The sequence below is a fragment of the Podarcis liolepis genome, assembly GCF_965112155.1.
Source record: "Podarcis liolepis genome assembly, chromosome: 4".
Lineage (NCBI taxonomy): Eukaryota > Metazoa > Chordata > Lepidosauria > Squamata > Lacertidae > Podarcis > Podarcis liolepis.
The window spans coordinates 96,748,231-96,774,444 of record NC_139558.1 but is presented as its reverse complement, the minus strand read 5'-3'; the positions used below and the strand labels follow the sequence as shown (position 1 = coordinate 96,774,444).

Below are 26,214 nucleotides of genomic sequence, written 5' to 3'. Positions count from 1 at the left end.
CCTTTTTTGACACACTTTGTAGGGTTGCCGTATTTCAAACAGTGAAAATTTTGGCAAAGTTGTTGAGCCTTTTTTGGTTTTGCCCAAAGTTGTTGAGCTTTTTTGGGCAAAATCACAAAAACCCCACCCCATTTTAAAGCTATTTTTATAGAAAATTGGCAGAAAAGGCACTGCCGACACAGGATACCATTTGTCCAGATTTTCCCGGACATTCAACCAATTTCTGCCCAAACACTGCTGCCGACTGCAGTATTCCAGGTATGTCCAGACATATGGCAACCCTACACTTTTGCAGGTGGGGATGTGCTTTGAATAGATGGTGGGTGGCGCTGTGGGTTAAACCACTGACCCTAGGACTTGCCGATCAGAAGGTCGGCGGTTCGAATCCCTGCGATGGGGTGAGCTCCCGCTGCTCGGTCCCTGCTCCTGCCAACCTAGCAGTTCAAAAGCACGTCAAAGTGCAAGTAGATAAATAGGTACCGCTCTGGCGGGAAGGTAAACGGCGTTTCCGTGTGCTGCTCTGGTTCACCAGAAGCGGCATAGTCATGCTGGCCACATGACCCGGAAGCTGTACGCCGGCTCCCTCGGCCAATAAAGCAAGATGAGCGCCGCAACCCCAGAGTCGGCCATGACTGGACCTAATGGTTAGGGGTCACTTTACCTTTACCTTTACCTTTACCTTTACCTTTACCTTTACCTTTACCTTTACCTTTACCTTTACCTTTACCTTTACACTGACTGGCAGTAGTTCACCAGGGTTCCAGGCGGCAAGTCTTTTGAGACGCTAGGAATTGAACCTGCGGCCTTCTACATTAAAGAACAAGTGCTCTTCCACTGATCTAGGGGTCTTCCCCAAAGGAACGTGAAAGAGCATGCTCTACAACGAGGGGGGAAAGTATTTGATCCCCTGCTAAATTTGCCCGTTTGCCCTCTGACGAAGAAATGACCAGTCCATAATTTTAATGGTAGGTTTATTGTAGCTGTGAGAGACAGAATAACTGTTCGAAGGTTATTCTGAAGGTTCGAGTAGCTACACATCAGCCTCGAAATCTTACTGACTTGGAGAGGATCTGCAAAGAGGAGTGGGACAAAATACCTCCTGAGATGTGTGCAGACCTGGTGGCCACCTACCAGAAACGTCTGACCTCTGTAATTGCCAAGAAGGGTTTTGCCACCAAGTACTAAGTCATCTTTTCCAAATACTTATTTCACTCCTTATAATGCACATCCATCTCTGACTTTTGTCTTCTGGGTTTCTGGGGGTTTTCCAGTGTGGTGTAGTGGTTAAGAGCGGTAGTCTCATAATCTGGGGAACCGGGTTCGCTTCCCTGCTCCTCCACATGCAGCTGCTGGGTGACCTTGGGCCAGTCACACTTCTCTGAAGTCTCTCAGCCCCACTCACCTCACAGAGTGTTTGTTGTGGGGGAGGAAGGGAAAGGAGAATGTTAGCTGCTTTGAGACTCCTTCGGGTAGTGGTAAAGCGGGATATCAAATCCAAACTCTTCTTCTTCTTCTTCCTGTTGTTAGTCTGTCTCTCACAGCTGCAATAAACCTACCATTAAAATTATGGACTGGTCATTTCTTCGTCAGAGGTCAAACGGGCAAATTTTGCAGGGGATCAAATACCTTCCTCCCTCACTGTATATCCTCAGTCTTGGCATCTGCCATGCCAGGGAAAGACACTCTATTCCTTTCCTCCTTTCCCCATAAACAAGGAGTCTTCCATCATAGGTTTTTCTCCACCTGTAATCGGAAGTGGTACAGTCCTGATCCATATTTACCAGCTCATCAACTGGTATCTCTGTTGTATTTGAAAATAGTTACAGATAGGTAGCCGTGTTGGTCTGCCATAGTCAAAATAAAAAAATTCCTTCCAGTAGCACCTTAAAGACCAGCTAAGTTAGTTCTTGGTATGAGCTTTCGTGTGCATGCACACTTCTTCAGATACACTGAAACAGAAGTTGCCAGATCCTTCTATATAGTGAGAAGGTGGGGAGGGGTATTACTCAGAAGGGTGGTGGGAATGGGAGATTGGCAGATAGCTGAGATGAGCCTGTTGACGACTCTTAACGACTGCAATAGGTCTTACAGGAAAAGGCAAGGGGTGAGAAGGTGAAAAATGGCTTAGTCATGTATAATGAGATAAGAATCCAATGTCTTTGTTCAGACCAGGTCTCTCCATGGTTAAGAGTCATTAAGAGTCGTCAACAGGCTCATCTCAGCTATCTGTCAATCTCCCATTCCCACCACCCTTCTGAGTAATACCCCTCCCCACCTTCTCACTATATAGAAGGATCTGGCAACTTCTGTTTCAGTGTATCTGAAGAAGTGTGCATGCACACGAAAGCTCATACCAAGAACTAACTTAGTTGGTCTTTAAAGTGCTACTGGAAGGAATTTTTGTATTTGAAAATAATTCATGTGTGACGTGTGTGTGTGTGTGTGTGTGTGTGTGCGTGGACACACTTAAACATCATGTTTATGTATGCAATTGTTTAAAAATGTTTTTATTATATTGTGAACCACTTCAGGATTTCTCACGGGAAGCAATTCATAATGGAAAGAAATCATCGCTATTGATAATAATGATAGTAACAGCCATTTAGCATTCGTGGGAAGTTCTGAGAGACTGTTTCAAAGACAAGAGATGTTGTGCATAAGGTATATCAGTTCAAAATGTTCCCTTGCTCCTCCCTCACACTGCAAAAAGAACACTCAATAATGCAAATTAACATATGCAAATCAGATTAGATGTTTAAAGCATAGACTGTTTTTAAAAGCAAATAACACAACCTGAGCATGGTGGATGAAAACCATCTAGCTGCAGCCTCCAGAGGGTGCAACAGAATATGTTTAAAATTAAGTCTGCACTTTCTCAACATACTCCACATGGGGGAGCTCCCATAATGCTTGGTCATGAATGTTCAGAAGCATAAACTGCCAATTCTCAACCGTCTATTTAGCCTGTGGAAAGTGTTGACGCAGAGTTTTTGTTTTGTCTCAGCCAACCACAAGGCAACCCCCACAAAGATGGAGTAATTGCTCATGGGTGGCGGTAGGATTTGAACCCAAGCCAAAAGCCATCTTCAAATCTTTCAAGGGCTGTCACATGGAAGAGGCAGCAAGCTTGTTTTTCCCTGCTCAGGAAAGTAGGACCCGATCCAATGGCTTAAAGCTACAAGAAAGGAAGATTCTGACTAAACATCAGAAAAAGTAAGAGCTTTTGACAGTGGAACAGTCTCCCTTGGGAGGTGATGGACTCTCCTTTCATAGGAAGTTTTTAAGTGGAGGGTGGATGGCCATCTGTCCTGGATGCTTTAGTTGACATTTCTGCATTGCAGGGGGTTGGACTAGATGACCCTCAGGACCCCTTCCGACTGTACAATTCTATAGTTATATGGACTGAACTATAGAATGGGAATTGGGCTCACTATGTTATGGGCCTCCGGAACAAGACATCTTTTGCATGTTACAGAGCAGAGAGTCAGGCAGACACAGAGAGGGTCCCTTGGGGCTCGCTGTAGACCAGTGGCATAGCGTGGGGGGTGCAGGGGGGGCTGGCTGCACCGGGTGCAACATCTGGGGGTTAGGGTTAGGGGGCGCAAATCCACTGGTTAGGGGGCGCAAATTACTTGCCTTGCCCCGGGTGCTGACAACCCACGCTACGCCACTGCTGTAGACAGAGGAAGGGGCCTGACAAAGAGGGATGGGGAGCGAAGGGGGAGTTGCAAGCCAGCATGAGCAACCACTTCACCTAGACAAGAGCAACCCTCGGTAATCTCTGCGTTTTATTCTGCTTCCTTAATAAAGAAACTACCGTATTTTTTGCTCCATAAGGCGCACCGGACCATAAGGCGCACCTAGACTTTAGAGGGGGAAATCAAGAAAAAAAAATATTATTTACACACACACCCCAGCTCCAAAGAGCAGCGGACAGGCTGTATGCAGCCTGTCCGCTTCTCCCAGAGCTTCTCGGGGCTGCCAGGGGAAGGCCGGGTTTCCCCCCTCCCAGCCCCATTGAGCAAAGAAGCCAAGACAGCAAGCAGGATCCATCCCGCTGGCTGTCTTGTCTTCCTCTTTAGCGGCGCACAACCTCTCCAGCCGGGAGTGCTAGGGCAATTCCCCCACCTCCCACAAAAGCCCACAGGAGCCGCGCACCCTTTAAGGAGCGTGTGGCTCCTGCAGGCTTTTCTACGAGGAGGGAGAAGGGACTGACTGGCTGCATCAGTCCCTTTTCCCTCCTGGAGAAAAGCCCGCAAGAGTCGCACGGAGCTTGTGTGTGGCTCTTTGGGGGCTTTTCCTGCCTGCCTCCCCCCTGCATTCACTCCATAGGACGCACAGACTTTCCCCCTTACTTTTTAGGAGGGAAAAAGTGCATCTTATGGAGTGAAAAATACGGTAGCTGCAAGTTAGCCAGAGTTTCACTTTCTTTCTCTGATCTGCAAATAACCTGTTCTCCTTGTTGGCTGCCTGACAGCTGCTCAGCCTCCCCACCGAACAGCTGAGACGTGTGGTAGCGCAGCAGCAGCCAGCTACTTTCCTGCTTGTCCTCCAGCCTCCAGCCAGCCCCAGGGCTTCAATCCTACTTTGAATTTTGGTCTGGATTTCAAATTTTGGTCTGGGTGGGAAAGAGAGTGGCAGAGAGGGGGGTTGAAGGGGGTTTAGAGAGGGATTCCCCAATTATGCAATTTTCACTTATGCAGGCAGGGTACCGGAATGTTAGTGGGTGGGGGGCACACCTGTGCTGAATATTCTGGCAAGATCAAGTGGAAATTTAGGCTGGGGCGTTTCTTAAGTGGGGGAGGGAGTCCTTTTAATTTTTGAAGGCACACGGTTTTGATACAAGAATGGGCAGCTAGCTCCACCAGGTTTGCTTCCCGCGCCGCGGCGCCCGTCTCAAAAGGGCAGCAAGCCATTCGACCTCCTCATGGGATGTGGAGAGAGGACTTCCGCCAGCAGGCGGAGGCGGTCCGTGAACAGCAGAGCTTGGCTTCCGGATTCCAAGTCCTGGTTGAAGACGAAGAGGTAGACTTTGGCCAAGACGCTCAGGAACCCTAGGCAGACGGCCACCGCCAGAAACAGCCACACGACTTTGGACAACAGCAGGATGAGGCTGCTCTGCATGGCCAAGGAATCCTGGACCAGCTTGGCTTGGACCATCTCGTGCAGCAGAGACGGGACCTTGAGGCTCTCGTCCTTCTCCAGCCTCATGAAGGACGCCTCTTCCAGCTGGTCCTTCAGGCAGAGGATCTCGTTCTCCTGGACCTCGCGGATCTGCTCAAGCTCATCCAAGGTCCGCTGGAGCTCGGCGGCTTCACTCTGCTCCTCGCCGAATCTCTGCTCGGCCGTCTCGATCTTTGACTCCAGCTGCTTGAAGTAGCTCACAATGTGCTCCATCACCTGCTTCATGCGACAGATGTCCTGGTCTTGCGTCGCCTTGTAATCCTGAAAGAGAACGATGTGGCCGGACACCTTTTGTATTTCGGTCCTGAGCATCTTGTTGGTGCCTTTCAAGGCCATGCTCTGGGATTCCATCTGCGCGATCGTCTCCTCCAGCTTCCTCAGCATTCCCTGGAGCTCCTCTTCTTCCTTTTCGAAGTCCTCCGCCATGGCTTTGAAACACTCAATCTTGGCTTCCAGGCTCCGGTTCTGCTCTTTGACGCTCCTGTTCTCCGTCAGGATCTCCTGCTTCTCAGCGTCAAGGTTGGCGGCCGTCTCTCTCAGGTCCCAGATCTGGTTTTTCAAATTCCCGTTGGCATCTGTCAGGTGGCACAGCGCAGACTTGTCCATGGTGAAACAGGGCTTGGCTTCTGAGAGGAACAAAGGGGCTGTGGGCTCTGCAGAGATGAAAAAGACAACGTGGGAATAAACTGTTAGGATATTTCCGTTCCACCTTAAAAGGGAGCAGGATGTTTGTGTCACAGCCTGCGTATTTCCTGTTTTCACAGGATGTTTCTGTTGTGTCTTTGCTTTTGTTTCTCTCTCTGTGCTGGAGACACTGACGCAGGCAGTCATGTCTTTCTTTGTTCTGATCAACGCTGAATAAAACTTGTAAATAATGCTCTCCTGTGTGCAACTTCTGCTGTGAATTATCTGCTGATAGAGTGTGCATGAGCTCTAGAATGTGGCAAGCTTTTTTCTAGAAACTCGTGTCGCTAATTGCTGATACTGCGTGCCTACGGGAGATCGATGGATCATCCGGCAGACGGCTTGGGGCCATGATGGACTTTATCTCCCTGGCAGTATCCCAACATAAACAACGTCTCATCTTTCTTGGCCTCTCAATATCTTAAGGGCTGTGTGACGTTAGCATATGAGAGTGTTGGAGGTGAAATAGTTACCCAATCAGAACCCGGGGGGGTGGAGTCAGAGGGACTATAAAACCAGCTCTGGGAGGGGCAAAGGGTGGAGTTTGTTGGGAGTTGGTGGTTGGTTGGAGTGGGAGTGAATTGGGATAGAGTATGTGGGGAGGTTGAGTTAGTGTAGCGAAATAAGCTGAGTCAGGAACAGTTAGGAGCTAGGAAGGCAAGTCAATATCTGAGAGGTGGTTTAGTGAGTGAGAGCAGGTAGCGGAAGTTATAGGTCTGGATAGGCACCCCATGATTGTAATTGACCAATACCGTTTATGAAACCACACGCTTGTTAAACTGCAATAAATAAACTGAAGTTTATGTTCCAATTTAAACCCTGACTGGACTCAAAAATAAAGTGCGAGTTTGGCTTCATTATTATCAAATAATGGAGGCATACAATTTGGACAAGAAAATTGGCTTCCAGGTGGAAAAATCAAAACTGGAAACAGAACTGTTAGATCCTAAAGTTAAGAATTTGTCAAGAATGTATAACTTGCTGTTGAAATGGAATACTCAAGATGAAATAGTGAAATCTGTTATGATTAAATGGGCACAAGATGTTGGACATAACATTATGATGGCTGACTGGGAACAGTTATGGACCACAGGTATGAAGTTCACGGCATGTAATGCCTTAAGAGAGAATATTATGAAAACGATATACAGGTGGTACATGACACCAGTCAAGCTTGCAAAAATCTATCATTTGCCCGATAATAAATGTTGGAAATGTAAAGAAACTGAAGGTACATTCTTTCACCTTTGGTGGACGTGCCCAAGGATTAAGGCTTTCTGGGAGATGATCTATAATGAAATGAAAAAGGTATTCAAATATACCTTTCTGAAGAAACCAGAGGCCTTTCTCCTGGGCATAGTCGGCCAATTGGTGCCAAAGAAGGATAGAACTTTCTTTATGTATGCCACAACAGCAGCAAGAATACTTATTGCAAAGTACTGGAAGACACAAGATCTACCCACTCTGGAAGAATGGCAGATGAAGGTGATGGACTATATGGAACTGGCGGAAATGACTGGCAGAATCCGAGACCAGGGAGAAGAGTCGGTGGAAGAAGATTGGAAGAAATTTAAAGACTATTTACAGAAATACTGTAAAATTAATGAATGTTAGAATGATGTCGGAATGAAGCTAAGGGGTTTTAGTAGCAATGTTATAAGGAGTATGTAAAAATGGTCTGCTAACAGTTGAGAATATACAGTTATTACATATTAAGACAAAGGACTAAGAGAAAAACAAAGAGGGAAAGGATTTGCTGAATTAACTTACTGAACTGTAATACAAAAAGGGGAGGTGTGAGGAGGTCAGGGAAACAAGTGAATGAAAGACAAGATATGGAAAGATTGATTTGTTTTTAATTGTTTTTACTTTTTTGTATTTTGTATTCTCTTTTTTCTTTTTTTCTTTATTATTATTATTATTGCAACTTTTTTTTTGAAACTTTAATAAATATCTTATAAAAAAATAAATAAACCCTGACTGGACTCAGTATTGTACCAGGCAGGGCCTGGGTGGTGGCAGCGAGAAATAAAGTGGTGGCACAGGGATCAATAGACGGTGAAACGTCCGGGGACCCTGTGTGATCGCCACAGGCTGTCACATGGAAGGGGGAGCAAGCTGCTCCCTCTTCTCTCGCTCTGGACCTGAACCAATGGCTTCACGCTACAAGAAAGGAGAGCACGACTCAACTTCACGAAGAACTCTCTGACCGTAAGAGCTATTCTAACAGGAGAACTGTAGATGCTTTAGTTGAGATGCCCTTCACTGCAGTGGCTACATAATCCTTGGGCCACTTCCAACTCTACAATTCTATGATGGCATGATACTAGGATCTCTGCTATGCTATTTGAATGGCGTAGGGATGCGGGTGGCGCTGTGGTCTAAACCACAGAGCCTCTTGGGCTTGCCGATCAGAAGGTCGCAGTTCGTATCCCCACGACAAAGTGAGCTCCTGTTGCTCTGTTCCAGTTCCTGCCAACCTAGCAGTTTGAAAGCACACCAGTGCAAGTAGATAAATAGGTATCACTGTGGCGGGAAGTAAACGGAGTTTCCGTGCGCTCTGGCTTCTGTCACGGTGTTCCATTACGCCAGAAGCGGTTGAGTTCTTCTGGCCACATGACCCGGAAAGTTGTCTGTGGACAAACGCCGGCTCCCTCGGCCTGAAAGCGAGATGAGCGCCGCAACCCCATAGTCTCCTTTGACTGGACTTAATAATGGAATGGCATTGCTTTATTGCATATTTTAATTATATTTTAATGCTTCTGTAATTTGCTTTTTTTACCTGTAGAGGATTATTTTGCAATTAAACTGTTTATTCACAACTTGGGACCAATTTACCTGCAAGATCGCCTTGCCCAATACGTGTACGCCCACAAGCGCTTCTGTCTGTAGAATCATAGAATCATAGAATCATAGAGTTGGAAGAGACCACAAGGGCCATCGAGTCCAACCCCCTGCCAAGCAGGAAACACCATCAGAGCACTCCTGACATATGGTTGTCAAGCCTCTGCTTAAAGACCTCCAAAGTAGGAGACTCCACCACACTCCTTGGCAGCAAATTCCACTGTCAAACAGCTCTTACTGTCAGGAAGTTCTTCCTAATGTTTAGGTGGAATCTTCTTTCTTGTAGTTTGGATCCATTGCTCCGTGTCCGCTTCTCTGGAGCAGCAGAAAACAACCTTTCTCCCTCCTCTATGTGACATCCTTTTATATCTTTGAACATGGCTATCATATTACCCCTTAACCTCCTCTTCTCCAGGCTAAACATGCCCAGCTCCCTTAGCCGTTCCTCATAAGGCATCGTTTCCAGGCCTTTGACCATTTTGGTTGCCCTCCTCTGGACACGTTCCAGTTTGTCAGTGTCCTTCTTGAACTGTGGTGCCCAGAACTGGACACAGTACTCCAGGTGAGGTCTGACCAGAGCAGAATACAGTGGCACTGGTGGCACTGTAGGACTGGTACTTTTGCAGACGCCACATAACACTCGCTCCATGTTTGGAAAAAATCCATCTTTTTGCATGGCAACACCTAGCCTTTGGAACTCCCTGCCTATTGACATCAGACAAGCGCCTTCACTGTACTCTTTTCGGTGCCCGCTAAAGCCATTTTTGTTTAGACAAGCCTACCCAGCAGAATGTTGATGCATGTTTTAATCTGTTTTTAGTTCATTGCTGGTTACATATTTTGAATGTTTTAAACAGCTGTTTCACCCCCCCCCCCAATAATTTTAAAACCATGTTGACGCTGTTGGGTTATTTTTGTTTGTTTTTTTACAATCAAGCAGCGAATAAATTTTATGAAACGAATACAGTAATACCTCGAGTTGAATGTGCTTCAGGTTGAGCGCTTTTGGGTTGCGCTCCATGGCAACCCGGAAGTAACGGAGCGCGTTACTTCCTGGTTTCGCCACTCGCCCATGCGCAGATGCTCAAAATGATGTCACGTGCATGGGGGAAGCGGCAAAATGCGACCCGCAGACGCGCCTTACATTCTATTCAGGATGCAAACAGGGCTCCGGAACGGATCCCGTTTGCATCCCGAGGTACCACTGAAACCGCAAAAGCATTTTACTTACTTAAGTCTAGATTATTTCTTTTGCAAAACAGTTATACCTCATGTTATTTCCACTTCATGTTACGTTCTTTCAGGTTACATCCCGCGGCGACCCGGAAGTACCAGAAAGGGTTACTTCCGGGTTTCGTCACTCGTGCATGCGCAGAAGCGCAAAATGACATCACGCGCATGCGCGGAAGTGGCAAATCGCATCTCACGCATAGACAGATGCGCCGCTGCAGGTTGCATTCCTTTCATTTTGCAAACGGGCCTCCGGAACGGATCCCATTCGCAACCAGAGGTACTACTGTACTGAGTTTCTTCTCTGTTTGTTAACAGGGCTGATTTCTGTATTGCTTGATACATTTTGTGAACTGCTTTCTCACCCTCCCCCTTGTTTTGGATTTGAGAATAAGTGGGTGCCATTTGTAAGATGCTCTGGGTGCAGTGGAAATAAATTCAAGCAATCTCAAAATGGCAGGGCCATAGGTGCCAACTCCCGGGGGCCCTGGGTGTCTGAGCACCCACAAAATTTGTTAAGTTGTGGGTGAACATATCAGACGACACAGCGATTCTTCAAACAGCTCTTGTTTATTCACAGGCCAGAACAGAACTGAACCAAAGGGTTCAGCCAGCCTGCTTATATAGAGCTCCACTAGAACGCAACAGTAACCATTTTCTGTAACTATCCAATCACTGAACGTCACTTTCAATCCCTTATTTGCGTATTTGGACCTGAGTGAAAACTATCTACAGTATCCCCCTGCTGGCCCAGGGTGAGAACTTCAGTACATATCAAAATTTCCCGTGAAGGTGCCGGGCACCCACAAAGTTTGGTGCCATGGCAAGGCACTTTGCATGGCACCCACGCCTCGGGCACCTACGGTCGCGGGGCCAAGCTGGCACTCCTGGCCAGGGACTCTGATTGGTTTTGTGTAGAAAAGGAGGCGATGAAATGAAAGCAGAAAGCCAAGCTTTGCCTACTCACCCAAGAGCCAGAGTTTTTGATAGGTTTTTGCCTACATGCTCTCCTGGAACTCAGCCCCAACCAATCCAAGGCTGGCTGCTGGAATCTGGCCTGCAGCTGATGTCACAATGCCCAGCCCTGAGATCATTCTCAGAGGGTGTGGAAAGGGAGCTGGTGCAGAAAAGGCCTGGTGCTCGAAGAATTAAGAGGACAAGCACCGACCCATTTTAACCACAGATTGAAAGACTCAAAATGTTCCGTCCGGCTTAGGCTTCACGGCTCACGCGCTTCCACTCTTTTGGGTTAAAGGAGGGGAAGGAGGAGTTGGGCCACTGGGATAAACTGCCTTCATGTCCAATAATTAATTAATTAATTTATACATACCCCCCATTTGGCTGGGATACCCCAGCCACTCTGGGAGGCTTCCAACCAAATATTAAAATACAGTAATGCATCAAACATTAAAAGCTTCCCTGAACAGGGCTGCCTTCAGATGTTTTCTAAAAGTCTGGTAGTTGTTTTTCTCGCTGACATCTGGTGGGAGGGCGTTCCACAGGGCGGGTGCCACCACCGAGAAGGCCCTCTGCCTGGTTCCCTGTAACTTGCCCTAGTCCAAAGCCCTAGTAATAAAACACAGGATTTAAATGATTGGGGCTTTTTCCCTGTGGTTTTGGCGGTTCTTATTTTTATCTGTAAGCTGCCCATCTTGAGTCCCCGTCAGGGAGAAAGGTGAGGTACAAATATAATAAGGCAGCAACAACAACAATAAACAACTCATTGCATTGCAGAGAGTTGGACTAGATGAATCTTGGGTCTCTTCCGACTCTACGTTGTTGTTGTTGTTGTTGTTGTTGTTGTTGTTGTTGTTGCTGCTGCTGCTGCTGCTGCTGTTGCTGTTGCTGTTGCTGTTGTTGTTGTTGTTGTTGCTGCTGCTGCTGCTGCTGCTGTTGCTGTTGTTACAGCTGCACATGTCAGCAGCCATGCACTGCCTTTAAAAAGGCAGAACAATTCACAGAGGGGGGTATTTATCTCCGTGTCTGTTACTGCTAATTCTGTTTATTTGTTTTATTTATTTTAATACTAGTACTACTACTAATAATAAACAATAATTTAAACCCTACCTTCCCCGGCCAGAGCCGTCCTCAGGGCGGCTAACACCAGTAAAATTACAGTAAAAACATAATGGGGGGAGAGAAATTTAAAATACAGGTTAAAATGCCATTTAAAATGCAGCCTCATTTTAAAAGTAGCCCATAGATCAAAGCCATAAGGGGAGGGAAACATAAGGGTCAGACTGAGTCCAAACCAAAGGCCAGGCGGAACAGCTCTGTCTTGCAGGCCCTGCGGAAAGATGTCAAGTCCCGCAGGGCTCTAGTCTCTTGTGACAGAGCGTTCCACCGTCGGGGCCAGTGCTGAAAAGGCCCTGGCCCTAGTTGAGACCAATCTAACCACCTTGCGACCTGGGACCTCCAAAATGTTGTCATTTATGGACCTTAAGGTCCTCCACGGGACATACCAGGAGAGGCGGTCCCGTAGGTACGAGGGTCCTATGCCATGTAGGGCTTTAAAGATCAAAACCAGCACCTTAAACCTGACCTGCAATCAATTCCCACCTTTTTTCTCTAATGAGCTCAAGGGGGGCTCCATCGTTTTCTCCCCCTCCTCATTTAAACTCCCCACAACACCCCTGCAAGGTAGGTTAGGTTGAGAGGCAGTGAGCAGTCCACACAGTCACCCAGCGAGCCTCATGACCGAGCGGGGATTTGAACCCTTGTCTCCCAGGTCCTAGTCTGATGCTCTAACCACTACGCCACATTGCCTCTGGTCCTGTTGTGAGCTTCTCAAGAGGCATCTGTCTGACTTGACCACCGCTGGTCCACCTGAACCCTTTTATCACAGCCTGTTTCCAGAGGAGACCTGCCATTTGTCCCCCCTGTTGAAGCCCTGACTGAACTCGACCAGAAGTCCGGCATCGAGTGTCATCGCTGATCACATGCTATGGCGCACTCTCTCCCGCCCGGTGAAAATCCTGATATTTGACTTTCATTTGCCTCTCGGCGGCTTTTTTTATGCCAACAGGTGTATGCAGCTGTCCAGTTTTTTAAGTCACCAGTCATTTCAGTGATTGCTCTTTATTGCGTTAAATGTTTCTGTGTTGCTCTATAATTTCACCCCAACAATTTGCGAGAAGGTGGCAGGTAAATGCTTTTATAAATAAATAAAGCAAATATTTGAAAGAGTGGAGGTGTCAGGAGGTGCGTAGGTGTTCATTATATTAGTACCATTGATTTCATCATTGTTAAGGACCCTTCACAGCCTAGGACCCTCGTACCTACGGGACCACCTCTCCCGGTATGCCCCACGGAGAACCTTAAGGTCCATTAGTAATAATAATAATAATAATAATAATAATAATAATAATAATAAATTTTATTTATACAACACCCTCCCCAGCCAAGACTGGGCTCAGGGCAGCTAACAACCAATAATAAAAACAAGTTGATTGAAATACAACTTAACAAACAAGATTAAAATACAACATTAAAACAATTAAAACATTAAAATGCAGCCTCATCACAGGAGGAGAAAGGGAAAAAGAAAGGGAGGGAGGGAATCAAATTGATTCTAAGCCAAAGGCAAGCGGAACAACTCTGTCATACAGGCCCTGCGGAAAGAAATCAAATCCCGCAACACCCTGGAGGTCCCGGGCCCTAAGGAAGTCAGATTAGCCTCAACCAGAGCCAGGGCCTTTTCAACACTGGCCCCGGCCTGGTGGAACGCTCTGCCTCATGAGACCAGGGCCCTGAGGGATCTGATTTCTTTCCGCAGGGCTTGTAAGACAGAGTTGTTCCACCTGGCCTTTGGCTTAGAATCAATTTGATCCCCTCACCCTCTTTCCTTTCTCCTTCTGTGTTGGAACTCCTATTTGGGGACTTCCCTGGCTTTTTCTCTGGCCCACCTAGGACCAGTCTGGATAGTTGGCCTTGGTGAAGATTTGATGTTTTCATCCCCAAAAAAGTTTTTGATTTGAGTTCCTACTGAAATGAGGCTGCATTTTAATGTTGTGTTTTAATCTTGTTTTAAAATTGTATTTCAATCAATTGTTTTTATACCTGGTATTAGCCGCCTTGAACCCGGTCTTGGCTGGGGTATAAATAAAAAAAAAAATTTAAATTATTATTATTATTACTACTACTCCTACCTGCTGGATCAGGCCAATGGGCCATCCAGTCCAGCTTCCTGTTCTCACAGTGGCTGACCAGATGCCTCTGGAAATGCAGCAAGCAGGATTCGAACGCAAGTCCAACTCCCCCTTCCTGTGGTTTCCAGTAACTGGCATTCAGAAGCATTCCTGCCTCCAGCTGTGGAGGCAGTTGTGCTTCTGAATGCCATTATTATTGCCCAAAGGCAGCCCGATAACATTCTTCCAAAAGGTAACTGAGTCTATCTCAAAGTAACTTTCTAGCTTTCACCCTCCATCATGGGGCATTTCTGTGACAGATTTGTCATCCCTCCCGCCATGACATCTGCAGGTGAGGAGACAGCTTCCCAAAATCAAAGATGCTGAGCCATTTCTATATCATTTTGTGGATTTTATAGGGTTGTGTCAAGATCGGTCTTGGGCCCAAGTTTTATGTTTCAGGGACACAGGTGGCGCTGTGGTCTAAACCAGTGTTTTTCAACCTTTTTTGGGCAAAGGCACACTTGTTTCATGAAAAAAATCACGAGGCACACCACCACTGTGTGCGGAGAGGGAGATGTCAGAGCCCCGCTGCTCTCTATGGGGAATCGGATGAGAGCAGACCGCCTGTCCGCTCTCATCCGATCCCATCCGATCTGATCCCCACCCAAGACGGATGGGAAATAGGGTGGACACAGTCCGGCGCCCGCCTAGTGGGCGAAAATTTGACTTTTTCTTTTTTTTAATCCTTAGGCTTATTTTTACTCATGACAATATTTGTTAAAAATATTACATCTGCCTTTGAGAAAAGAGAGTATCATATTTTTATAATGTGGAAAAATAAACTCTACAGACATCCCAAATTGGCACAAGTGCTTTAAAATAACATCCTCTCACAGGATAATTCCAAAGGGGTGCTTTGCTCCCACCCTGTTTACCCAATTATTCTTTAAACACACTGGACTGCATGAATGGGTATAAGACGAGAATACCTAAAAACAGTAAAATGTTTATTTTCTTAGAAAAAAAAGAGGGATTCAAACTGATTGTGGTCACAACGTCCATCTGTTTAACCTTGAAGTCTCTCGAGTGGCGCTCGCCCGGGAGGACACGCCGGAGCCCGGGAGCTTCTTCCTCCGCCCCCCGGAGCCGGAGCGCCGCTTGGAGCGCCGAGGAAGGAGAGTGCGCGGGGGGGGGACTTCAAGGTTAAACAGATGAGAGCCGCGAGGTGGGCGCTGCGGATGGAGGCGCTGCCCACCGAGCTTGCAGGCAGCCAGGCAGGCAGACGGCGAGAGCCCCGCGCTGGGCGGCCTCTCCTCGCCGCCGCCGCGGCACACCAGGCAACATCTAGTGTGCCGCGGAACAGTGGTTGAAAAACACTGGTCTAAACCACTGAGTCTCTTGGGCTTGCCGATTGAAAGGTTGGCAGTTCAAATCCCTGCGACAGAGTGAGCTCCCGTTGCTCTGTCCCAGCTCCTGCCAGCCTAGCAGTTCGAAAGCACGCCAGTGTAAGTAGATAAATAGGTACCACTGTGGTGGGAAGGTAAATGGCGTTTCCGTGCGCTCTGGCTTCCATCACAGTGTCCCATTGCGCCAGAAGTGGTTTAGTCCTGCTGGCCACATGACCCGGAAAGCTGTCTGTGGACACACACCGGCTCCCTCGGCCTGAAAGCAAGATGAGCGCCGCAACCCCATAGTCACCTTCGACTGGACTTAACCGTCCAGAGGTCTTTTACCTTTATGTGCTTATATACTGAACCGGCAAGTGGTTTTAATATGGGATTTTACTGCATTTTCGCTCATTTCTTAGCTGTCTCAGGTGCAGCCACTGTCAGATAACATAGCATATAAATTATAGCCAGCAAATTATAAATAAGATTATTATGGCTTTGCTAGAGAGGCATTTGCAGAAATAAGAGAGACGGGAGTTGTATCCGCATCATCATGCAAATTGCATTTCCTGACTTATCCAGACTAATTTTTCACCCTGCTGATTCTAGGCACAGGTTTCTCCGTATCAGTGTGTGGTTTTTTGCCCAATATAAACCTGCTCTTTGGTGCTCAATCGGAGCAAACATCAATTCAGTTTTTCCATGGATTGCTATTTGCTTGATTCAGCTTTAAAGAGCAAGTTTTTGCAGAGCAAGAAAAAGCCGCTCAGACATGGAGTTTTAAAGCACGGACTGTGCTTCGGACGACCAGAGGAATGTTAAGTGTGGATAAACCCCTTACACACAAGCAGGGGATGTGAACTGCTTCAGGTATTTCATACCTTCCAACATGTCAGCCCAGGTTGCAGGTTCGATCCCCATATAGGACAACCTTTATGTCTTCTTTAAAGTACAGAGTGGCACCAACATCAGTGCAACGTCTCCGTCCTTCCTTGCAGGGGGTTAGACTAGATGACCCCTGGGGTCCCTTCCAACTCTACAATTCTATTATTCTCCCCGTTCCTCCAAGGATCCGTTGCATGCACCATATCCATGAGGAGATTTCACCCCTCCCATACCCAAGAATCTCCTGATGATCTCCTGATGGTCTCTGCTGACTCTCCAGAGAGGAGGAGGCGTGTCCTACCTATCTACTTATTCTGCCCAGCAACATATCATTGTGTGTGTGTGTGTGTGAGTGAGAGTCAGTCAGTCAGTGTATCGGAGAAAGTGAGAGTGTTAGAGATTCTAGAGATAAGATTGCTGCTAAGAGCAGCTGCAGACTCTCAGTGTAGCATTGATTTATGCTTAGAATATTCAGCTCTGTATATAGTTTTGTATCATAGTTGTAGTTACAGAATAAAAGGAAGATATTCTACAGAGCTGCTCTCCGAGTGGTTTATACTCTGCAAGACTCTGCAAAACTCTGCTGCGCAACGACTGTATTATTGAGACAGTGAATCCAGTGCTCTCAGCTCTGAGCTGTGGGTCCACAGCACTGTGACCTGTTCCTGTGAGAAAGGAGGTCTCTGGCGGTGCTACCCAGCTCGCCTAGCCCGGTCGGGGTTGAGGTGCATGAGTCCAGTTGGTGCACTGGCTCTAGGGCGATGCTGATAATCCAGACTGTCCTGCAAGACCGAGCACCCCATCTCGCCCATCTTGGCTAGGAGATGTTTAGTATTATAGTAGTATATAAACACAGACAAATACTGTGTGTGTGTGTGTGTGTGTGTGTGTGTCCCCAAATGTCTCTTGCACTCGCAGTTTAGCCTCTGGTACTTTGGTCTCTCTGAATTGCTGCACTTTCAATTGTCCTTTGATATCAGACATGGCCTTTTGGCCAACAGAGCCCTCTGCGTATACAAAGCGCCTTCACCTTTCTGACAAATTCACAACACAATTAAAAGCACAGATTTAGACAGATGATGCCAGTCAGAAGGGTGGAAACAAGGACGAGAATTTAATCAGAGGGCAATTAAGTTTCACACACAAAAAAACCCACCACCATCCAGCCCCCATACACACAGCATGATGAACATTCATTAACTGCCATCTTCCAACAGATACAGGATGCTCATTTCTGGTTCAGTGGAAGAAATTCCATTTCCCTTGAGATTATTTTTTTAAAAAGAAAAACACTCCCTGTGCTCATTTTCACGTAATCCAAACTATGCCAGTCTCTCAGTAGTCTTAAGAACAGGGGGCTTCTCGCAGAGGTAAAAGAAAACACAGGCAGTTAGAAATGCAATTCCTCCAATTGTCCTAAAGGTTGCATGGAATCATGTTTTCCTCTCTTCTTAAATTCAACAACACACTAAAAGATATGAAAACATACTGGCTTGGCAACTTATTTTGTTCGAGATCAGACAGCCCCTTAATGGCCCTTTCAAACATACAAATTCCGCCCCACACATCCATTCCACGTGGGAGGTCGCAGTTTTGAGGGTGAGACCTGCCTCCACCTCCAGGTGTCTGCTTTTGAGTTTCAGGTGCACGTCGATGCCGCGGTCCTGATCTTGAACGACGAAAAGCTTCGGGGCACGGCCATAAAAGTCGGGGGAGAGCCGGGCTCTTTGAAACAGGTGTTTTCGGGGAAAGTTAAAAGCCAAGAGAGTTTGGCACGGCGACGGCGGCCCCATGGAGCACGTCAGTGGTTGTTCTTCGCTGCCTCCTTCGCCGCGATGATCAGAGGAGTGAGGCTGGAGAGGGGCTTGGCGATTTTGAGAAACTGGTGCTGGAAAAGAAGGAGAAAGGTTTCGGAAAAGGAAGTCCGGCCGGCTCAAGCGATAAACCAATGGCGGTAAATTTAAAAATGGGTTGGTACATGGGAAGCTGCCTGAGAGCTGGGTGAGAGCTTTGATCCAATGAGCTCAGTGTTGTGGGGATGTTAAAGAGAGTAAAAGGTAAAGGGACCCCTGATCATTAGGTCCAGTCCTGACCGACTCTGGGGTTATGGCACTCATCTCGCTTTATTGGCCAAGGGAGCCGGTGTACAGCTTCCGGGTCATGTGGCCAGCAGGACTAAGCCGCTTCTGGAGAACCAGAGCAGCTCACGGAAATGCCATTTACCTTCCTGCCGCAGTGGTGCCTATTTATCTACTCGCACTTTGACATGCTTTTGAACTGCTAGGTTGGCAGAAGCTGGGACTGAGCAACGGGAGCTCACCCCGTAGCGGGGATTCGAACCACTGACCTTCTGATCAGCAAGCCCTAGGATCTTTGGTTTAAAGGCTCTGTCCCTTTAGAAGTGGTACGATCCTGCCTTTAAATGCCTGAAGGAAATCAGCCCTGAGTGCTCACTGGAAGGACAGATCCTGAAGCTGAGGCTCCAATACTTTGGCCACCTCATGAGAAGAGAAGACTCCCTGGAAAAGACCCTGATGCTGGGAAAGATGGAGGGCACAAGGAGAAGAGGACGAGATGGTTGGACAGTGTTCTTGAAGCTACCAGCATGAGTCTGACCAAACTGCGGGAGGCAGTGGAAGACAGGAGTGCCTGGCGTGCTCTGGTCCATGGGGTCACGAAGACTCGGACACGACTAAACAACAAGCAATCTTTCTTCAAATTGCGGCGTTTACCTGGAGGAGCTCTTTCGCAGACCCCCTCTTCTCCACATCCATCTCGAGGCAGCGATTAAGGAAGTCTCTAAAGATGGGCGAAAGCTTCTCTGGGTTCTGCAGTTCGGGGGTCCCGTTGGTAGCAATAAGATATAAAGCCTAAAAGACAGGACAGAGGCGAGTGGGAAGAGACGAAGAAGAAGAAAGAGCTCAGCTCAGAGATTTTATTTTATGCCATAATGTTACAGCAGGGGTCAGCAAGCTTTTTCAGCCGTGGGCCAGTCCACTGTCCCTCAGACCTTGTGGGGGGCTGGACTATATTTTGGAGAAAAAAATAATGAACGAATTCCTATGCCCCACAAATAACCCAGAGATGCATTTTAAATAAAAGCACATATTCTACTCATGTAAGAACATGCCGATTCCCAGACCGTCCGTGGGCCGGATTGAGAAGGCGATTGGGCCACATCTGGCCCATGGGCCTTAGATTGCCTACCCCTGGGTTACAGTGTTGGAGTCCAGGGTTCGAATCCCCACTAGGCCATAAAACTCACAGCATGGCCTTGGGCCATTCACCATCTCTTAAGCCTAACCAGCCTCACAGATTTGTTGTGAGGATGAAATGGGGAGGAGAACCATGTTTAGCACCTTGAGCTCCTCGGAAGAATAAGGTGAGATATAAATGTAATAAATAAATACCAGAGGTACCAATGCAAAGTCAGACAAATGCAGGGTGGATTTGATTTAAATCAAATCGATTTAAACCCATGATTTAAATCACCAGTCAGTAAGACTTGATTTATATCATATTTTCACAGAAAGGCTCATTCTTGCTGGTATCATCTTAATATTTACAACCAGATGAAGGTTTCATTTTCGGAATAATAAGTTTTCAGAGTAGTTTTTACAGTTATATTGAAAATTACTGATTTGGTTATCCTATTTGATCTGTCTGACATAGACAGATAATTATGAAGTTATTGTGAGGTTTAATAAGTAAATTGTTTATATTTGGACAACTTTTCTGCTGTTCTTGATTGGAAGGAGAAAAATAATCATTTTCTTAATAACAATTTATTTAACTAAAACAATAACATTATAGCATATGTATCCATGTATGTTAACTGATGTGGTTAAATAATTTTTTAAAAAAACAAACCTGAATTTTAGCACACATGAAAAACTTAAAACAAATCCTTATTTCCTGATGAATAGCCTTTGGACTATAATGTAACTTAAACAGAAAACTATCGTGAGAAGAAAAAATTCCTCCGAAAGCATTTTATTTGAAAAATCCAATTTAAATAATAAAAAAATCCAATTACATTTTTTAAAAATGCATATTTTTAATCATTGGTTTTTATCCACCCTGGATAAATGAGAAACATTTATAATCCCCGGTGGGACAGCTGGCCTAACTAAACGAACTGCCAGAGAGTCTGGGAAGCCTTTTCTGGAGGAAAAGCGACGCTGAAAGTCAGTTAGAACGGAAACGCTCACCCTCAGTGGATTTTCGTTGAGGTAGGGAGGTTCCCCCTCTATCATTTCGATGGCCATTATCCCCAGAGACCAGATGTCCACTTTGGGTCCATAGGCTTTCCTCGTCACCACCTCAGGCGCCATCCAATATGGCGTCCCCACCATGGTGCTACGCTTGCTTTGCTCGGGAGTGATCTGAGCACAGAAGCCGAAATCGGCTGACAGGGAAGGAGAGAAGAGAAGAGGAAAATCAGAAAAACAGCAGAAGTAGAAGAAACAGTTTTCCTTTGTTTTGGAGGAGTCCCGGGCAGAATTCAGTTTTCGCGTCCAAGTTTTAGACTGCAAGGTCTTATCTTCTTTAATATTTACGCTCTACCGGCTGAGCCATCACAGGGGAGGTAGGAAAACAGAACAGGGCTACAGCTTCTTCCCTTCTGGAACATCTTCATCATCATCATCATCATCATCATTTATTATTTATACCCCACCCATCTGGCTGGGTTTCCCCAGCCACTCTGGGCGGCTCCAGACAGAATATTAAAAAGACGGTAAAACATCAAACGTTAAAAACTTCCCTAAACAGGGCTGCCTTCAGATGTCTTCTAAACATCAGATAGTTCCTTCCAGTAGCACCTTAAAGACCAACTAAGTTAGTTCTGGACCGTCTAGAGGGGTTGGGAGCTGGGGGCACTGTCATACAGTGGTTCCGCTCCTTCCTCCTGGGCCGCGTTCAGAAAGTGGTGGGGGGGGATGAGTGTTCAGACCCTTGGGCCCTCACTTGTGGGGTGCCTCAGGGTTCCATCCTCTCCCCCATGCTTTTTAACATCTATATGAAGCCGCTGGGAGAGATCATCAGGGGGTTTGGACTGGGTGTCCATCAATATGCAGATAGGCCTTCTGGCGGTTCCCTCATTGCGAGAAGCAAAGCTACAGGGAACCAGGCAGAGGGCCTTTTCGGTAGTGGCACCCGCCCTGTGGGACGCCCTCCCATCAGATGTCAAAACGATAAACAACTACCTGGCATTCAGAAGACATCTTAAGGCAGCCCTGTTCAGGGAAGTTTTTAATGTATGATATTTTAGTGTTTTTTGGTTTCTATGGAAGCCGCCCAGAGTGGCTGGGGAAACCCAGCCAGATGGGCGGGGTACAAATAATAAATTATTATTATTATTATTATTATTATTATTATTATTATTATTATTATTATTATTGGTATGAGCTTTCGTGTGCATGCACACTTCTTCAGATACCATGCACACGAAAGCTCATACCAAGAACTAACTTAGTTGGTCTTTAAGGTGCTACTGGAAGGAATTTTTTTATTTTGACTATGGCAGACCAACACGGCTACCTATCTGTCATCAGATAGTTGTTTAGTTCCTTGACATCTGATGGGAGGGTGTTCCACAGGGGGGGTGCCACTACCGGGAAGGCCCTCTGCCTGGTTCCCTGTAATCTCACTTTTCACAGGGAGGGAACCACCAGAAAACCCTCGGAGCTGGACCTCAGTATCCGGGTAGAACGATGGAGGTGGAGACGCTCCTTCAGGTATACTGGGCTGAGGCCATTTAGGGCTTTAAAGATCAGCACCAACATCTTGAACTGTGCCCGGAAATGTACTGGGAGCCAATATAGATCTTTCAGGACCAATGTTATGTGGTCCCAGCGGCCGCTCCCAGTCACCAGTTTCGCTCCCAGTCACCAGTTTTGCTGCCGCATTCTGGATTAGTTGTAATTTCTGGGTCACCTTCAAAGGTAGCCCCACATGGAGCGCATGGCAGTAGTCCAAGCGGGAGATAACTAGAGCATGCACCACTCTGGTGAGACAGTCTGCAGGCAGGTAGGGTCTCATCCTGCGTACCAGATAGAGCTGGTAGACAGCCGCCCCGGACACAGAATTGACCTGTGCCTCCATGGACAGCTGTGAGTCCAAAATGACTCCCAGGCTGCTCACCTGGTCCTTCAGGGGCACAGTTGCCCCATTCAGGACCAGGGAGTCCCCCACACCCACCCGCCTCCTGTCCCCCCAAAACAGGGGGACTCTGTCTTGTCAGGATTCAACCTCAATCCGTTAGCCACCATCCATCCATCCTCCAAACAAAACAGAAGAGGGTGGCTTTGAAATTCCAGGTGTACAATTCTCCCCATCCATCCTGTCAACATACTTAGCTTGACAGAGCCATCCATCCCCAGCAAGATATTATCACTCTTGATGTCCCTGTGGATGACTTGGTTGGCATGGAGGAATTCCAATGCCTGGAGACACTGTGGAAGTAGAAAAAAAACAGGCAGCAACAATCAGCCACAGTACTGCAAACAACAAAGGAGGTTTTGTGCGGGACAGTGTAGTGTAATGGTTAGAGCACTGGACTAGGACCTAGGAGACCAGGGTTCGAATCTCCACTCAGCCTCAAAGCTCACTGGGTGACCTCGGACCAGTCACTCACTCTCTGCCTAGCCTACCTCACACGGTTGTTGTGCAGACAAAATGGGGGGTGGAGATCAACATAACGCCAGCTCAAGCTCCTTGAGGAAAGGCAGTGCATAAATGAAATTAGGTAAGTATATGTGTGTCACTTCTCACAGAATGCTTTTGCGGAAAATTCATTCTGGCGCATATAATGACTGGAAGGACTGCCTCTCCCCATATAAACCACCCCCAACTCTGAGATCATCTTCTGAGGCCCTTCTTTCTGTGCCTCCTCCGTGAGAGGTCCGGAGGGTGGCAACACGAGAACGGGGCCTTCTCTGCAGTGGCTCCCCGGTTGTGGAATGCTTTCCCCAGGGAAGTTCACCTGGCGCCTTCATTATACACCTTTAGGCAAAAAAGTTCCTCTTCAACCAGGCCTTGGGCTGATTCATATTCTACAGCGTTTCAAATTTGTTTTTGTTTTGTTTCATTTCAAGTATTTACAGTGGTGCCCCGCAAGACGAATGCCTCGCAAGATGAAAAACCCGCTAGACGAAAGGATTTTCTGTTTTTCGATGTGCTTCGCAAGACGAATTTCCCTATGGGCTTGCTTTGCAAGACGAAAACGTCTTGCGAGTCTTGCGATTTTTTCCCCTCCCCCCCTTTTTCTAAGCCGCTAAGCTGCTAATAGGCTTTTAGCCGCTAAGCCTTTAATAGCCGCTAAACCGCTAATAGCGCTAATCCGCTAATAGGGTTGCTTTGCAAGACGAAAAAACCGCTAGACGAAGAGACTCGCGGAACGGATTAATTTCGTCTTGCAAGGCACCACTGTATTTTGTGCTTCTATCCTGTATTTATCTTGTGAACTGCCCCAAGATCTTCAAATGAAGGGCAGTATATAACGTTAATAAATAAAATAATACAGTGGTGCCTCACAAGACGAAAAGAATCCGTTCTGTGATTCTCTTCGTCTAGCGGTTTTTTCATCTTGCGAAGCAAGCCCATTGACGGATTAGCGGATTAGCGCTATTAGCGGCTTTTAGCGGCTTATCTGCTCATCGGATCAGCTGATAAGCGGTTTAGCAGCTTAGAAAAAAGGGGGGGAGGAAAAAACCCACAGGAACTCGCAAGACATTGTCGTCTTGCGAAGCAAGCCCATAGGAAATTCATTTTGCAAAGCACCTCCAAAACGGAAAACTCTTTCGTCTAGCGAGTTTTCCGTCTTGCGAGGCATTCATCTTGCGGGGCACCACTGTAAACAAGTATATTACAACTCTCGTCACAGCTGGTCTTTGGCCGTGCTGGCTGAGGCATCAGGGAGGACAAAGGTTCCTCCATCACAGACTGGCAGCAGCTGTCCTAGGACTGAGGCAGAGAAGGGTCTTTTCCATTAGCTGCTACTTGATCCTTTTTGACTAGCGGTGCCAGGATTTGAACACGACCCCCTAAACATCACCGCTCTATTTTTAGACACCTGTTTAAACCACAACATTTATCCAGCATTCATCCTGATCCGCTTGCAGGGTGCATAAATGTCTTCCTGTTAATCTTTCATTCATCCCAATGCTTTGAACTGCATTTCCCCATGACTTAGAAAACATTGTTTCTTTTTTGAAAAAAGTGGATTTGTTGTGCTGGGGCGACAGAGCACTTCGACTTACTTCAGTTGCACACGCCTAGAGTTCCTGGAATGCGCTTGCACCCCTCCCGAAATATACTGACAGTCTGGAGGCACTCCAGGAAATTCAAATAATTCCATCTCTCTCTCACACACACAGGAACTCCAAGCGGCGCATCCCATTCGCCAGCAAAGCCCTGGACTTCCATTTGGAATGAAATAAATATATACGTAGTTTAAGTCCTTACCTCCCGGCACACGGCGGCAATCTGCCCTTCATCCATGCAGGTCTCTGTCACCACATCTGTCAAGGAACCGCCTGCCAAATACTCCATGACTACCCACAATTCATCCCCCACGAGGTAACTGCGGGAAGCCAGAGAAATAACAGACGGTCATTGTGTCCCTTTCACCACACACACAACCGCATTGCCAAACCAAGAGAGCAGAGCTATTTTGACAGCAGAGCCAGATGGTAGCGCAAAATGGACGGTGGAAAGTAACAGGCTTGCGGGTCGGATATGGATCGGGCTGGGGGAGGACCCGGGTTCAAATTCCTGCTCCGTGTTTCAGCTTCCTGAGTGGCCATCATCATCATTTTTAAATTTGTATACCGTCTTTCTATCTTACAATACTCAAGGCCGTTTACAAGCTGAAGAAACAAAAAATGTACAATCTAATGCAATACAAAAATGTGATAATAAAACTTTAAAAGAGGCAACCTATATCAAAAAAGTAACATTCAACAATCATTAGAATCGTATTAAATAATAATACAGTGGTACCTCTTTATATGAACAGGATCCGTTCTGGAGCTCTGTTCGCTTTCTGAAGTAAACATAAAACGTAACTGCGCGTCTGCGTGTGCGCAGGTCGCATTTCGCCACTTCCGCGCATGCGTGTGACATCATTTTGAGTGTCTGCGCATGCCCGAGCTGCGAAACCCGGAAGTAACGCGCTCCGTTACTTCCGGGTCGCCGCGGAGCGCAACCCAAAAATACTTAACTTGAAGCTACTTCAACCCGAGGTATGGCTGTGACGTATAAAAGTTAAACAGAAATCCACTCAACAGTTACAATAAATAATTTCTAAACTATAATCAATAAAACAACGGCAAGCCAAAGTACAGGGAGGAGGCAGTCTCTTGCTCGGCCTAACCCACCTCGCAAGGTTGTTGTGAGGGCGAAACAGGCAGGAACCTTGTGGCTGTCTTCTAAAGCGTGACAGGGATGGTTGCAGGATCGATGGGGGTTTCTATATGTGGCCGAGAAAGTCCCTGTGCGTGGCCCAAAATGGGTAGGGGGAGAGAGAAATGGTATATTGTCTTCTCCCCAGCTTGAAAACTGTCCCTAATGAGTCAAGAAAGGAACCAGGGAATGTGCAGTTGCTGGGAAATTTGTGGTGAGAATACATTTGAGTATTTTGCTAGCAGAAAAGGGAGGAAACACCAGCAGGGAAGAAGAAGAAGAAGAAGAAGAAGAAGAAGAAGAAGGAGGAGGAGGAGGAGGAGGAGGAGGAGGAGGAGGAGGAGGAGGAGGAGGAGGAGGAGGAGGAGGAGGAGGAAGAGGAGGAGGAGGAGGAGGAGGGGGGGAGGAGGAGTTTGGATTTGATATCCCGCTTTATCACTGCCCGAAGGTGTCTCAAAGCGGCT

At 46.9% G+C, this 26,214-nt stretch overlaps 2 protein-coding genes across 3 annotated transcripts in view; both read right to left on the bottom strand.

The window, feature by feature from the left end:
* Window positions 1-4,787: 4,787 nt before the first annotated feature.
* On the bottom strand, window positions 4,788-11,196 carry LOC310705321 (uncharacterized protein). Its single transcript, XM_083499965.1, has 2 exons — window positions 10,910-11,196; window positions 4,788-5,837 (listed from the first exon to the last, which is right to left on the bottom strand). The coding sequence occupies exon 2, from the start codon at window positions 5,788-5,790 to the stop codon at window positions 4,897-4,899; it is 894 nt and encodes a 297-aa protein (XP_083356091.1). The 5' UTR covers window positions 5,791-5,837; window positions 10,910-11,196; the 3' UTR covers window positions 4,788-4,896.
* Window positions 11,197-17,434: 6,238 nt separating this feature from the next.
* The window catches only part of PAK1 (p21 (RAC1) activated kinase 1), a 101,063-nt gene continuing 92,283 nt past the window's right edge, over window positions 17,435-26,214 (bottom strand). For both annotated transcript variants that reach the window (XM_083499710.1, XM_083499711.1), the window contains 5 exons: window positions 24,812-24,929; window positions 22,701-22,800; window positions 20,557-20,753; window positions 19,078-19,215; window positions 17,435-18,233 (listed from right to left, as the gene is read on the bottom strand). In XM_083499710.1, coding sequence (XP_083355836.1) covers window positions 18,147-18,233; window positions 19,078-19,215; window positions 20,557-20,753; window positions 22,701-22,800; window positions 24,812-24,929 — 640 coding nt within the window. In that variant the 3' untranslated portion in view covers window positions 17,435-18,146. The remainder of the gene's footprint in view (window positions 18,234-19,077; window positions 19,216-20,556; window positions 20,754-22,700; window positions 22,801-24,811; window positions 24,930-26,214) is intronic.